The following is a 15,981-nucleotide window of genomic DNA, read 5'->3' as shown; positions in this document are numbered from 1 at the left end:
TGCAATGAACTTGGGAGCACAAATACTTTTCAAAGTACTGGTTTTATTAATATATCCTTTGGATTATACCCAGGAGTGGAATAGGTGTATCATAGAATAACTTGTTTCCTCTTCGCATGGTTTTCCCTCTGTGCATGTGGACTCTTCATGTCTCTGTTCAAGCTTCTTCTCATAAAGACACCGTTTGTATTGGATCAGAGTCCACCCCTATGGGACTCTAACTTAATCACCTCTTTAAAGGCCCTGTCTCCAAATATAGTCATGTTCTGAGGTATGGGGCATTAGGGCTTCAACATAGGAATTTTGGGGGACACAACTCATTTAGCCTATAACACCATCCTGCAGGGATTTTCTAAAGTATAATCCTTCCCTCCATGTTGCCAGGTTTGCAAGAAGCTCAGTACCGTTTGGTAACTGAGATACAGAAACAGACCATTGGATTGGCTTTGCAAGGTAAAGATGTACTTGGAGCAGCCAAAACTGGATCTGGCAAGACTTTGGCTTTCCTTGTTCCAGTAAGTACATTGTCATTGGGTTAGACTGTCTGTTATACAATTTTATAACATTCTGTGCCCAGATGCGAATTATATAAAGAGATTTGTATGTTAGATTTCATAATAGATTGGCTAGAATGCAAGCTTCATCAAACAGGAGCCACGTGTGTCTTGTTCTCACCATTTTCCCCAGGTCCTAGCACAGTGCCTTGCATGTAGCAGGCACTCAGTAACTTAATGAATGAACTATTGTGCTTTGACAAGTCATTACATTCTTGATGGAAGTGGGGTGCTCCAGTATGGCAGGTTAGAGTGGTTCTGCGCTGCAGTAGGACTATTGGAAGACAGTTTCTGCTCTCACTGTTGTGAGCCTGCCAGTGGCATTTATACTTGCCACCTTGTTTAGGATAAAGCTAAAGTATGCTCAGTTTAAGGAGCTTTAGGCATTTGTTCAGAATTTTCTGGGACATTGCTATCGGTCTTTTATGGCAGCAAAACAGTAGAGCTTTTTAGGCATTCACTTCCATCTTTGTTATGTTGGTCTCTTAATCTTTCATTCCTATAAAATGACCCAGAAAAATCTCATTTTAGTTTTTGTTCCAAATATTGCAAAAACCACTTTTCTCTTAAATCCTAGTGTGTTTTGTCCCCTTTAAAGAAAAAGTCTCTCTATAGCTAGAGAATTCAGTTACTGTATAACTACAGCAGCTGCATGGATGAAAATTTATTTACTTATTTTTATTTTTTTTTTTGAGATGAGGTCATGCCGTGTTGCCCAGGTTGGAGTGCAGTGGTGCAATCTTGGCTCACTGCAACCTCTGCCTCCCAGGTTCATGTGATTCTTTCTGCTTCAGCCTCCCAAGTAGCTGGGATTACAGATGCGGACTACCACGCCAAGCTGATTTTTGTATTTTTAGTGGATATGGGGTTTCATGATATTGGCCAGGCTGGTCTTGAACTGACCTCAAGTGATGTACCCACCTCGGCCTCCAAAGTGCTGGGATTATGGGCCTGAGCCACTGCGCCCATCCAAAAGTTTTAGTGTGGTTATTTTGAAAATGATAAATATTATTCTTAGGTGTGTTGTAAAGGTCTATGGGTTGCACTGATAGCCAGTTTCCTGATGGCATGGCTCTGGCAGCAGCTGAACTACCATGGGGTTTCTTTTCCCTTTTGTCTGAGTTGGGGGTGGATGGTTCTGATGGAAGATAAACAAAATCATTTACTTTGGACTGGATAAAACTGGAGTGGTATGCCTTCTGCTTGGAAGATCCCTTTGATCTGGAGGGGCAAGGTTGAGATGCAGGTCAAAAAGCTGATTTCTAATGACTTACTGAACATCAATTTGCTGTCTTTTTGAGGTGCTGGAAGCCTTATATCGTCTGCAATGGACCTCAACGGATGGGCTGGGAGTTCTCATAATATCACCTACGAGAGAACTGGCCTATCAGACCTTTGAGGTTCTCCGAAAAGTAGGAAAGAATCATGACTTCTCAGCTGGTCTCATCATTGGTGGAAAGGTTCGTCCTTTTGTCTGTGTCCTTCCTTTCCTTCTGTGACCTATACTGGAGTACTGTGGCTGTTGACAGGGAGGCAGCAGAGACTTCGTCTAAACAGACTGACCTCCTAGACCAGGGCCTCATGGGGTAGTAGCACCTTGGTGTGGTCACTGCTATCTGCGATCTGGTTGCCAATTTTGCAGGCCCAGAAATTCCATTTTTTTGTCGGGGAATCTGAATTGATAAGCTTGTCTAAGACAGATTTACTCTAATCCTGTAAAGTTATTTGTTGATATTCATTGGGAAAGATATTTCCGTATATGAACTGGTACCTTTTAATAAGGTATCTATCTAAGAGGTTGAATAATTCAGAACATTGCTAAATCAGCAGCAGAAGAAAGAAGGTAGATTGTTTGGAGGAATGTTTAAGACCTGCTGCTCACTTTTGTTCTATCTTACAGCACATCTAGAATGCCTGTATCTGCTAGAATCTCCTCTAGACTGTGAGGATAAATACTTGAGTTTTTATGCAAACATGCACAAAAGAAGAAAGAATAACATCACAAACCCTCATGTACCTGTTGCCCAAGTTTAACAATTAACAACATTCTGTTTTTTCCTCCAGCCTTCAGGACTGTGAGAAGTGGTTCTTTTATCAAGGAGAGAACCTCGGCTTTTTTCAGTTCACAGAGTCCAGTCCTAGAGTGGTGTCAGAGTCTGTTCAATGTCCCTGTGTCCTGAATTAAAGAATGAGAGTGATTCCAGTTCATGTCAGTTCTGATCCAAATAGGAAATCCTGACTTTGGAGTAGTCATTTGATTATTTTTTTTTTCTTAGCCTCAAAATCCTGGGTATGAATAAGAATTTAGAACTCTGAGCTCCTTATGTCTTCCCATAAAGACTTTTTATTTAGCCCAGAAATGTGGATATGCTGCAGAAATACAAGGGAAAAGTTAGTTTATTTCCAAGAGTATCTAAAATGCTGTGATGAAATGGCACATGCAGGTGACTTTCATAGCTTTGGTACAGAGGCTGCTGAGAGTGATGTGTCTCTGTAATCAAAATAAATAACTGCTTTCAGGATCTGAAACACGAAGCTGAGAGGATCAACAACATAAATATACTCGTGTGCACACCAGGTCGACTTCTTCAACACATGGATGAAACAGTATCTTTTCATGCTACTGATCTCCAAATGTTAGGTGAGTCAAATGAATTTCTAATTTAAAAAAAAGGCTCAGACTTAGGAGAGAGCCCTTATACTTTTTTTTTTTTTTTTTTTTTTGAGATGGAGTCTTGCTCTGTCGCCCAGGCTGGAGTGCAGTGGCCGGATCTCAGCTCACTGCAAACTCCGCCTCCCGGGTTTACGCCATTCTCCTGCCTCAGCCTCCTGAATAGCTGGGACTACAGGCGCCCACCACCTTGCCCGGCTAGTTTTTTTTTTTTTTTTTGTATTTTTTTTTTTAGTAGAGACGGGGTTTCACCGTGTTAGCCAGGATGGTCTCGATCTCCTGACCTCGTGATCCGCCCGTCTCCGCCTCCCAAAGTGCTGGGATTACAGGCTTGAGCCACTGCGCCCGGCCTACATTTTAATGATAGAAATTTTATGTTGGATAAATGTTATGATTCAAAACAAACTTAAAAATTACTGAAACATTTTGGCATTTGCGCTCTAAACCCAGAAAGTATAACTAGATTTAAAAAAATCAGAAGAATATATGTACTCTTGTATGTGAAATTAGGCACATTAGTATTAGACCATGCCAAGATTTTTAACACCTGCTTCTAATAACTTGAAAGGTCAAGTTGGCATTTTTTAAAATGAACTTTTTCTTTTTTGCTTGGGAATACTACCTAATGTGTATTTTTAGATCAACTTTATCTTTGAATGTTTTTGATTTATAGGAAAGTTGCAGTGGAGAGTTCCTGCATTATCCCTCCCCTGGTTTCCCCTAATGTTTATTTGTTTGTTTGTTTTGAGACAGAGTCTCGCTCTGTCGCCAGGCTGGAGTACAGTGGCACGATCTCGGCTCACGGGTTCAAGTGATTATCCTGCCTCAGCCTCCCGATAGCTGGGACTACAGGTGTGCACCACCACGGCCAGCTAATTTTTGTATTTTTAGTAGAGACAGGATTTCACAATGTTGGCCAGGATGGTCTCGATCTCTTGACCTCGTAATCCACCCACCTTGGCCTCCCAAAGTGCTGGGATTACAGGCCTGAGCCACTGTGCCCGGCCTTCCCTTTGTGTTAATGCCTTACATGACGTGGTACTTTGATCAAAACTAAGGTTTATATTGATACATCATATAAATTCCAGACTTTATTCACGTTTTACCAGTTTTTCTGCTAATGTTCTTTTTCTGTTTTAGGATCCAATCCAGGATACCCCATTGCGTTTAGCCTAATGTGTATTTTAAATATGATAGTTCAACTTGCATTTTCCTTTTTCAGTTCTTGACGAAGCAGATAGAATCTTGGATATGGGCTTTGCTGATACCATGAATGCCATTATTGAAAATCTCCCCAAGAAACGTCAGACTTTACTTTTCTCAGCAACACAAACTAAATCTGTAAAGGACCTTGCACGCTTGAGTTTGAAAGACCCTGAGTATGTCTGGGTTCATGAAAAAGCAAAATATAGGTATGTACTCTTTGATTCAATCAAGATAAATGTTTTTTCTTTTTCAATTTAGGGATTTGATACTTTAAATATCTGTTTTCTGGGAATTAAGACATTCTATGCGTTGTTGGTTATGCAAAGCGTAGTAAATATACCAGTTAAAATTACCCAAATTCTTGATATATCTTTAAATGTCAGGGTACTCGAATGTAGCATTTCCCAAAATGTGGTCTGGGAGGGGAACAAATGTTTTTCCATAGATGTTAAGAGGTATTTTGCCATTTACCAACACTGCCTCTCCATAAACAGAGAAGGGATGAGATAGCAAATGGTGAGTCAAAGTGAAACAGTTTTATTTCTATTTCTCAGAACCTTTAATATTTTCGTGGACATTGTGATTGTTCAGAGCAGTGGGAGGTGAATGTAGCTTGCTACATTTACCAAAATTATTTGAGTACGGAATCATCCTTTTTAGCAGGATTATGCAGTACTAATGTGTTATGGAACACATTTTATCAAGTGCATTAGTGTTTAGCAAAATACCTTTCTGTCTAAAATTCTAGCAACTATTGTTTTTGTCTTGGCTTCACTAAAAAATAGAGTGTAAAGTATGTGTGTTACAGTAAAATATGTAAAGTATGTATGTTTGTGATATGCAAGTAGTTGGGGAAATTTTTATTTATCTATTTTTTTGAGACAGGGTCTTGCTCACTCTGTTGCCCAGGCTGGAGTGCAGTTGTTTGATTGTAGCTCACTGTAGCCTTGACCTCCTGGGCTCAAATGATCCTTCTCCTTCAGCCTCCTGAGTAGCTGGGACAACTGGGGCATACCATCATGCCTGGCTCATTTTAAAATTTTTTGTAGAGTTGAAGTCTTACTACATTGCCCAGGCTAGTTTCAAATTCCTGAGTTCAAGCAGTCATCCCACTTTGTCCTCCCAAAGTGTTGAGATTACACTCAGGCATGAGCCACTGTGCCCAGCTGGAATATGTTTTAAGTTGTATTTTTATATGACAATTGGAAGCATATATATTTGGTATGAATCACTGCAGACTTCCAGGAGAAATGTTTTCCAGTGAATATAAGTTGGATTCTTTGTTGAAGATAGCAATGTAAATTCAACTCTACTATTATTTATATCTTAAATTTTTTATTTCTTCTTGCTCTGAAATGTTAGCCTAAAAAGAAATAGGTTTAGAAAATGAATTGTGTTATCTGGAAATTCCTTAAATAGAGAAAGTATGAGTATTCAGGCCCATTTTGACCTTGTGTAATAGATGTCTAGGATCTAAAAAGCCTGAGATGAGAGAGGCCAGATTCTTTGCTTCTAGGTTATCTTGGGGAATCTGAGTACTGGTATCTTTAACTTTCAAGAACTTGGGAATGGAATAGTAAGATATGTGAGGTATAGTTTTTTCCCTTAGCTTACTTTTGAGTAGACATTGATCTCTTAAAGTGTTGAGATAGCTATGAAAATTTTTGTGACAATTAACAATTAACTTGAAAATATAAAGACTGCCTGTCTAGGATTTTTCACTTTTCTTTTTTCGCTATTTGCCTCCAGCCTCTTTTTAATGTTCATCAGACAAATTTTTTAATCATTAGATGTCTCTAAGACCTTTCATAATTTATGCAAGTTAATTTGTACCTGTTATTTCCTATCGTCAGTTTCTGTATGTAAGAGTTGGTTATTTTCTGTAAATTATAAAGTTTTAGAAAAAAACGACAAAGACTTTGATATAATTTCACAAATGATTTTTGAAGCCCAGTCCCATCACTTGTAAAAGTGTGGTAGACAAACTTTTTAGAAAAAATTTTGGAAGGCAGCCATGTATTGACATAATTTATAAAACCTCAGATTATATGATAATGGCTGCGGTTTTCTAATATTCCAAATTTATAGGAAACATAAAAAAGCAGATGCTCTTAGGAATTTCGTCTAATATCAATGTTAGCTTTTCCCCTTTAGTAGCTTATCAGTGTGGTTCATACACCATGAGAGATTATATTCAAGAACATTTTAAATTGTTAGAGAGTATCTACTCTCAAATTGTGAAGGACCCAACAACTAAAGAAAAATCAGATCTTTCTGAAGTTGTAAGCCAGAGCATACTTAGAAAAAGTATGCTAGTGTTTTCATTATGTTGTTATATATAGACAACTGGTGTTTCTAATGATCTTATATTTTGAGAGAATATGCCTTTGGGCCATCGCGATTTGCTGTTTTTCAGTGACGAGTTGAATTCTATGGTGGATTATGAAAATCTTCAAATTTGAGATATATCATAAGTTTATGTTATTAGGTATATACAAATTTAGTATTGCATTGTCAGTTTGAAACCTTAATCATTATGAAATGCTTCTTTTTTGTGTGTGTGTGCTTATTTTCTGTGGACAGTGTGTCTTTTTTGGATTTGTTTTTTTGCCTTTTTCTTATTGGCTTGGAGGAGCCCTTTAGATAAATTATTTATTTGTAATACGAGTGGCAAAACACTTTCCTACTCCCAGGGTTTTTTTATTTTATAAAATGTTTCTTTTTATCTTTACTAATTCTTTTTTACCTTTAAGTCTATTTTTTTCTTTTTCTTTCTTTCTTTCTTTCTTTTTTTTTTTTTTTTTTTTTTTGAGATGGAGTCTCGCTCTGTTGCCCAGGCTGGAATGCAGTGGCATGATCTCGGGTCACTGCAGCCTCTGCCTCTCAGGTTCAAGCAATTTTCCTGCCTTAGCTTCCCAAACAGCTGGGATTACAGGTGCTCACTACCGTGCCCACCTAATTTTTATATTTTGAGTAGAGTCGGGGGTTTCACCATGTTGGCCAGGCTGGTCTCGAACTCCTAACCCCAGGTGATCCACTTGCCTCGGCCTCCCAGCTACTGTGCCTGGCCAACTTTAAGTCTAGTTTGATATTAGTCTATCTGTAGCAATTTTCTTTTAGTGAACATTTGCATGGTGAATCCTTTCCCATCCTTTTACTTTCTACATTGTTTACACCCTATGTTTTTAGGTTTGTCTTTGTGATAGCGTATTTTTAATCTGGTATGATTATTGCTTTTGACAGTTAATTGAATTATTATTTAGATCCCTTTACTTCCTACCTTTGTGTCTTCATTGTTAAGTATTTTAATTTCACATGTATCTTAAGCCCCATAAGCCACTATTATCAGTTTGCAACATCAGTATTTATTTAGACTTACCTGATTCTTCTTGTATTGTCATGCTTCCACCTGAGAATTTTTCTTTTGCTCAAATAATTTCCTTTAGTGCATACTTGTTAGTGAACAGGGTTTTGACCTTTCTGAAAACCTCTTTATTTCATCTTCATTTTTTTTGAAGCCTATCTTGGCATTTTTTTTTCCCTCTTCAGAGACATCCTTGTTGTACTCCTGGTTCCATTATTTCTGTTAAAGTCATCTGACAGTTCTCTTGTTCTTTTGAAGGTAATTTTTTCTTTTTTTCGGCCAGCAAATGTCTTAAGGTCAGGCTGTCTTGATCTGGTCTAGCCTGGCAATTAGACTCTGGGATTATCCTGTTTCTGGTTTGTCCTGAGACTTGGGATGTAACCTTCACAGATGGGGAATAGCCTTTCTCAGGGTCTCAACCAAAAGACTGAGGTATCTACGAGGGCCCCTCTGTGTTGGCAAGTCGTGAACCTCATAGCATTGTGACCCTGCCAGAATGTCTACTCAGTTCTATAGTTTCCCAGTTGGTTGCTTTTTGCTTGTTTTTCCTCATTATGCCTTATGTGCACTCAGTTTAGGTGTTGCCATGCTCCTCAAGGGTAAATTGTATGAAAAATTTTAGATTCAGTTTTCCTTCTCTCAGGGACCTGGGACTGACATGTTTAGGCTTAAGGCTACTACCTTGTTTCTCTCCTGTCTTGCAATCAGCAGATGCTTTTGGGGAGAAAAGTGAGGTTGTTAACAGAGGGCTTGGCTCAGGGCATTTCCATTTTCTCCTTTAGCACCTCAAGTCCTACTTGCCTTGGTTGCTCTCAGATGCTGTCAGTCTTTTTGTTTTGTTTTGTATTTATTCATGCTTTTGTAGTTGCTATTCTAGAACAAAGGGTTAATCTGATTCAAGCAGCTTCTTAGCCTTGTAAGTTTAGCAGCTGATAGAAATTATTGCCTAGCTCCATTATTTCATCAGGGTTTGCAAAATTGTGATACTTTAATTGTATTATTTCTTCATTAGTTTAAATACTTTCATATCAAAGAGCTTTCACATGAACTATGTGATTATCTGAGGTACAGTTCTTACAGGAAAGCCAGAATATTAGAATGTATGCTTTACTCCCTTTATCTGCTTTAACACCAATGAGTTGGTTCCCTAGTATTTTCTGAAGGTAAGCAGTGTTTGTTTTTTCGTTGGAGGTGGGGGTTGTGTGTACTAAAAATGAACTAAATGTCCTAAAAAAAATTTAGTAATTAATGATGAATTAATGATACTTAACTCATAGATTTAAACATCTTTTTATGTCCTTGAATCAATAAAAATTTTTATATTTAATATTCATCTTGTGTCATCCCAAACTTCGCTAGTAGATGCTTCAAGTTAATATCTCGATTCTTTAGATACATTTTAGTAATCTTTGGTGGACTCCTTGCTTTCTGGTGTTCTAAGTTTATCTTACATATTTCCAGTTCTTATAAAATCCTTCTAGCAGGATCCTGTATATAAAGACCATAGTCTGAGTGCTAAGGGGCATGGTCATTGTGTTAAGCTTTATGGTGGACAGGCCTTTTTAAAAGAGTTCAACTGATAATTACAAATCAAATTTAGGATTACAAGGTTTTTATTAAGCCTCATTTAAAAAATATGTATCTCTTTTCTCTTCTGCCAAACATTAATTCCTAAAGACTTTTGTTTCATCTGTCAGTCAGTATATCTAAAATAGTTTCAGGCTAATACCAATATTATTGCTAACAATATGATTACTTATAAAAGTTTAAGATTCCTTTGCATTTCTCTTTTTTTCCTTAGACATCCCAGAAAAGATGTGGGAATCACATTCCTTCAAAGGCATTTCCTTTGAAATAATTCCTTTGTCATTAAGTCATCAACTTGATATATATTTGGGCTTGTTTCATTTTGCTCTTTTGTATAACTGCATTCTGTTTCCCATAATTCCCTATAGATATGGCCTATTTCTTATTTAAAGACTGTTTTTTTTAGAGCAGTTTTAGGTTAACCTCAACATTGAGAGGAAGATACAGAGATTTGCCATATACCTGCTGTCCCCATGCAGCCTCTGCCATTATCAACACTCTCGCTAGAATGGTGGTGCATTTGCTACGATGGATGAACCTATGTTGATGCATCCTTATCACCCAAAGTCTATTACTTTAGGGTTCACTCTTGGTGTGGTACATCCCATTAATTTGGACAAATTTATAAAAACGTATCTACTGTTACAGTATTTCACAGTATATTCACTGCCCTGAAAATCCTTGGTGTTCTGCCTATTTATTTATTCATCTCTCCTGACAGCCGCTGATCTTTTTACTGTCTCCATAGTGTCGTCTTTTCAGAATGTCATATAGTTGGAACCATACAGTATGTAGCCTTTTCGTATTGGTTGCTTTCACTTAATATTATGCATTTAAGGTTCCTCCATGTCTTTCCATGGAGTGATAGCTCATTTCATTTTAGCACTGAATAATATTCCATTGTCTGGATGTACCACAGTTTATTTTTCTATTCCTTACTGAAGGACATCTTGATTGCCTTCAGGTTTTGGCAATTATGAATAAAGCTGCAATAAACATCCTTTTGCAGATCTTTGTATGGACATATGTTTTCAACTCTTTTCGGTAAATACCAAGGAACATGATTGTTGGGCCAGGTACTAAAAGTATATTTGGTTTTAAGAGACTGCTATACTGGCTTCCAAAATGGCAGTATCGTTTTGCATTTCCACCAGCAATGAAAGACAGTTCCTGTGGCTCCACATCCTTGCCAGCATTTGGTGTTGTCACTGTTCTGGATTTTGGCCATCTAATAAGTGTGAAGTGACAAATCATTATTTTAATTAACTTTTCCCTGTTGACATGTGATGTGGATCATCTTTAATTTTTTTTTTTCTTTTGGGACAGGGTCTTACTCTGTCACCCAGGCTAGTGTGCAGTGTAGCATGATCATGGCTCCCTGCAGCCTTGAACTCCTGGGCTGAAATGATCCTCCTGCTTCAGCCTCTCAGGTAGCTGGGACTACAGGCACATGCCACCATGCCCAGCTAACTTTTGTATTCTTTTGTAGAGACAGAGTTTTGCCATTTTGCCCAGGTTGGTATGGTATCTTTTCATATGCTTTTTTTTAATCTACATATCCTCTTTGGAGAGGTGTCTGTTAAGATCTTTGACCTCCTTCCTCCTTTTAAAATTGGATGTTTCTGTTTTTATTGTTGAATTTTAAGAGTTCTTTGTATATTTTGGAGAACAGTCCTTTATCAGATTTTTTTGCAAATATTTTTCTCCCATTCCGTGGATTCTTTTGATAGTGTGTTTCACAGATCAGAAACATTTAATTTTAATGAAGTCCAGCTTATCAATTCTTCCCTTTATGGATCATAACTTTGTCATATCTAAAACCAATTGACGTGTAGTTTTTGGTTTGTTTGTCCCCCCTCCTTTTTTCTTTCACTGTAAACACACACATGGGTGGGCATGAATATGCATATATAATGTATAGTCCCCCGATAAATGATACCAAACTATCTGTACTATTCTGCCACTTGCCTCTTTCCTTAACAGTGTATCCTAGACATCACTCCACAGCAATATATGGATAGTTTCTTTATTCCTTTTTTACAGTTGCATTATAATTAATTTATGTGGCTGTGTAATCGTTCGTACTGCAAGTCCCTACTGATGGACATTTAGGTTGATTTTGATCATTTTTTGCTTTATAAATAATGCCATATGTTTGTGTGTGTGTATATATGTGTGTGTGTTTAAAGCCAGAGTACTGTTGGAATAAAGTAGATATATTAGTTCAAAGAGTAAATGCATGTATATTTTTCCCCAAGATTTTATAATAACATTTCAAACATATGGTAAATTGAAAGACTTTTACAATAAATACCTTATAACAAACACCTAGATACTACCTAATGATAGCATCCATTTACTTGCTTTCATCCATCTCTTCTAACTCTGTATTAACCCATTTTAGTTTTGATGGATTTCAGGGTAAATTTCAGATATCTGTATTCTCTCTAAATACTTCACACGTATTACTAATGAGAGTTTAATATTTGTACAGATTTTTTTTCTTTTGGTACAAAATTTGTATACAATGAAATATGAAAATTTTAAGTATACAATTGACTTTGATGAATGTGTATATCTCAGTAATCTAAAGCCCTAATGAGATGTGGAATACTAATCAGCCCAGCAATTTCTCTTAAGCCTCTTCTTAGTTAATCCTTGACCCCGCTATTTTTAGAGGTAATCACTGTTCGTGTCATGCTTTGTTTGACATTGATTTACAAGGGATTTTGAATGTGTTTTAAAGTGATGTGCTGAATTCATATCCCAAGGGACAATAGAGAAAAATTACTGTTTTTTTAGTGTATGTGTGTAGGAAATTTGCTTGAGAGATGTGCCACTATTAAAACTTGTTTCCTTTTTTGGTCTGGATTTCAGTTACCTACATGACATATTTTAATGTCTTTCTTTTCCTTAATTCCACAAGCACCCCTGCCACGTTGGAACAGAACTACATAGTCTGTGAGCTGCAGCAAAAAATAAGTGTGCTGTATTCCTTTTTGAGAAGCCATCTGAAGAAGAAGAGCATTGTATTTTTTTCCAGTTGCAAAGAGGTATTGGCTGTTTATTTTTCTTTCTGAACGTATGTTGAATGTCCCTTTTGAAATGGCAAATCAATTAGACAAATTATTATATTGTGTGAGAAGTACAGTGCTAGGTGTGGTGAGGGATCTTTAGTGTCCTTGTGGTAAAGGAATCTGTGGTTGAGACTTTCAACTCCACAACGGCAGAAACTGTGTCTTTTCTTAGGCATTCTGTTAAGTACTAACAATACGGGAAATGTAGTCCTCAATAAATATTAGTAGAATGAATAATTGTTAGCCAAGCTAAGCAGAGGTCTTTATAATCTGATACCTCCCTTACCCTCCAGGAATATGGGAATGAATATATCATTTATTTCCATGCCTTATATCTTTGTTTATGCTCATCTGTCTGGAATGGCCTCCCTGCATCCCTTCACCTAAATCTGGGGAAATACTTATTTTGAGGCTAAGTTCAAATGTTATACCTGAAAGTGACTTTCTGACACTCCCTTTTGAAAGAATCAGTTGCTCCCTCCCCTAACCTTCTGAAGTGTTTTGTTTATATCTTAGTTAATAAACACTTCTTGCTTGAACACTGGCCCTGTGCTAGGAATAAAGAATGAGGATTTCAGAGATGTCTAAGAGAACTTTGTCTCCTCTCTTAAGGAGAAGGGACCACCATCTTCGTGCATGTGTGCGTGCGTGTGCCACTTCTCCTGTACTATATTTCAGATTCCAGATGACTTATAGGGAATGTAGTAGATCAATTCTAAATTTACAGCTTTTGCAATAATTTTCCATAATATGTAGATGAGTTTCTCTCTAGCTTATGGGAAATTAAGTGGTGATCTGATGCTGTTGTCTACTCAACCTTATTTTACATGTAAAGGATGACTTTAGCCTTGGTGCAGTGGCTTACGCCTGTAATCCCAGCACTTTAAGAGGCTGAGGTGGGAGGATTGCTTGAGTCTAGAGGTTGAAGACTAGCCTGGGCAAGATGGCAAGACCCTGTCTTTAAAAAAAAAAAAAAAAAAAGACTTCAGTTTTTTAAGGGCGTATCTTATATTTTCAAAGCTTCCCATATCCCGGGAGCATTCCTCAAGGCAACTTGGAAGTGTGTCCTGAGCAGTAGCCAACAACAAAACCATAAACTTCATATCTCCTAAAAAAGACTTAGTTGGTTTTTGTATCTAGATACTAGGAAATGATTCTGAAAGTTCTATTTAAAGTTCTGTTTAAAGTTTCTACTCTTTAGGAAATGGCATCAAAGGTGGCCTTGGCGTAGTTGCCGAAGGTAGCACTGCAGCCCCTGGTCGAGGTATAGCAATTGTCAGTACCCACCATCAGCAGTGGCTTCTTGGGCATGGGGTCGAGATGATGCCAGTGCTTCCTGAGGTGGGGACAAGGCTCACCAGTACAGAGCCACAGAGGTCTGTCACCTTGCAAGGGCTGGTGGGCTTGCTGATTTTGTTCCTCCAGTAACCTCTCGGCACAAGGACAGTGGAGAGCTTGGCCAGGATGATGGCCTCTCAAATGGCAGTGGCTACCTCCTTGGAGCACCTGATACCCATATCAATGTGGCCATTGTAGTCCCCAGTGGCAACATGCCTTGAACCCAGTGCGTTGGCCAGTGTGGGCCGCTTTTGCGCCATGTAATCTTTGAAACCTCATTCTTGAGAGATGCCCCCAGGAAAATATCAATGACCTCAGACTCCTTGATGGGCAGGAGAAGAGAGAGATCTCCTCCAGGGACTTGGTCTTCATGTCCTTGACCAGGCAGCACAGCTTTGTGACTGGCATCCCTTCCTTGGCTTTGCCAGTGGCCTTGGTTGCAGGTGCTGTTGCTGAAGCCTCCGCCGAAGCCTCAGTGGTTTCCCGTTCCCGGCCCTGTGGACGCTTCTGCTGCACCAGGTTCATCTGCCATTTGATGTCTTCTTGGAGACGCTGTTTTTACATCTTTACAAAAGAAAGGCCTAAGTCCAGCTATCTCTAATCCTTGCCTGATATTGTCCCAGAATCAGAACCTCCCTGGCAAGTAGCAAATTGCATTTGAGAAAGTGAATAACTAGTGATTGGGTAACAAGTCATTTTGCAATTCACTTGGTTTCCCATTCTTTACTTTCGGCAAAATTGAAGAGAGACTTTATCTTTCCCTTTAACTGAGCGAATAGATCACGAAAAATTATTTGGAATAATGCATTATGAGTTTTGGCCTGTTTTATAGGAGCTCAGAATTAAACTTCCTTTGAGTTTTATTTATGTGAACAGAATTTAACCCCCATGTTAGAGAAAATAAAATAATGTTGAACTCTTTTCAGTCTAGCAATCCGTAGTATCTGTTTATGGGTACATAAAGAGAACCAAAACAATTAACTCTATATAGTCCCACACATTGAGATATATTTACAGTGTTTTTATTTATGTCTCACAGTTTTTTAAATCAAATCCCAGCATATTTCTTGGTTTGATCAGTTCTGTACTATTGATTATTTTAATAATTGCTGAGTCTGAGAGGAAAGTTCAATCAGCCTATAGCCACAGGAAATTAAAATAAGCTTTTTCTTTTGTAGGAAATGAGTTATGATAACATGATCAATAAAAGGCTTTCAAGCTTCAAACTTAAGATGCAATTTTGTGACGTTAGGGAATAGAAATGTGAATTAAAGGAGGGAAGGAAATCAAATTTCTTAAAATTAAAGAAGAGTTCACATTTTTTACTTGGTTGAAATTGGGTATCACATTGCTCTGCTGATGAGAATCTGTGGGATACATTCATAAGAGATAAGTGTTTATTTTAAAACAGCAGTATTTACCAGAAATGTTCTTTGCTATGATTGAAATTTTGAAAGATTTCAGGCACCAATACAAAAATATAAGAAGAGCATTTTTTTTGAAAATCAAAGGAAATACGTGAGCAAAAATCTTTGAAGACCACAACTCTAAACTACATTTCTCTTTTTCTGCTCTATATTTGAACATTTTTTTCATTGGTAAAATTCATACTGCTTAATACATTTTTGCTGTCCGTCTTCTAAGCTTCATTGCTGTCATCTGCCATAAGCAAGCTTATTCTTCTGTTGATGCCCCAGGTCCAATATCTGTACCGAGTGTTTTGCCGGCTACGTCCTGGTATTTCTATCCTTGCCCTCCATGGTCGACAGCAGCAAATGAGAAGAATGGAAGTCTATAATGAGTTTGTCCGTAAGAGAGCTGCGGTACTCTTTGCTACTGATATTGCAGCCAGGGGGTTGGGTAAGAGAACTTCTTACCATGAAATTTCTGTGATTATGGGAAATGTAATTTGCTTATAAAGTATATTTTGGGAAATCTGATAGACTCAAATACTTGGGTTTCTTTTCTTATTTTGTAAGAGAAAAGTAAGTAGTAAATTGGTAGCAATTGACTAACATTAAGGATGTATCAGTGAAAATTTCCATAGTATTTGTATCTTTTTTACTCGATTTCATGATAATCACACCATAGAATACTGAGGAACCTACAAAATCAAAGAGAGATTAAAAGTTTAAACATATGAAAACAATTCCCGTTTCTTTGAAAATTGGAAACTTGTTTATA

General features: G+C 37.7%; 1 protein-coding gene across 1 annotated transcript in view; it reads left to right on the top strand.

The window, feature by feature from the left end:
• Positions 1–15,981, top strand: part of DDX10 (DEAD-box helicase 10) — a 283,829-nt gene that overhangs the window by 11,615 nt on the left and 256,233 nt on the right. Inside the window, exons 3-8 of the mRNA XM_010371338.2 lie at positions 385–515; positions 1,856–2,014; positions 3,075–3,195; positions 4,448–4,637; positions 12,309–12,435; positions 15,495–15,657. Of these exons, the coding sequence (XP_010369640.1) occupies positions 385–515; positions 1,856–2,014; positions 3,075–3,195; positions 4,448–4,637; positions 12,309–12,435; positions 15,495–15,657 (891 nt within the window). The remainder of the gene's footprint in view (positions 1–384; positions 516–1,855; positions 2,015–3,074; positions 3,196–4,447; positions 4,638–12,308; positions 12,436–15,494; positions 15,658–15,981) is intronic.

The sequence above is a fragment of the Rhinopithecus roxellana genome, chromosome 15 (genome assembly GCF_007565055.1).
Source record: "Rhinopithecus roxellana isolate Shanxi Qingling chromosome 15, ASM756505v1, whole genome shotgun sequence".
In the NCBI taxonomy this organism is placed as follows: domain Eukaryota; kingdom Metazoa; phylum Chordata; class Mammalia; order Primates; family Cercopithecidae; genus Rhinopithecus; species Rhinopithecus roxellana.
The sequence above is the reverse complement of the archived record's forward strand: the minus strand, read 5'-3'. Positions and strand labels throughout refer to the sequence as shown.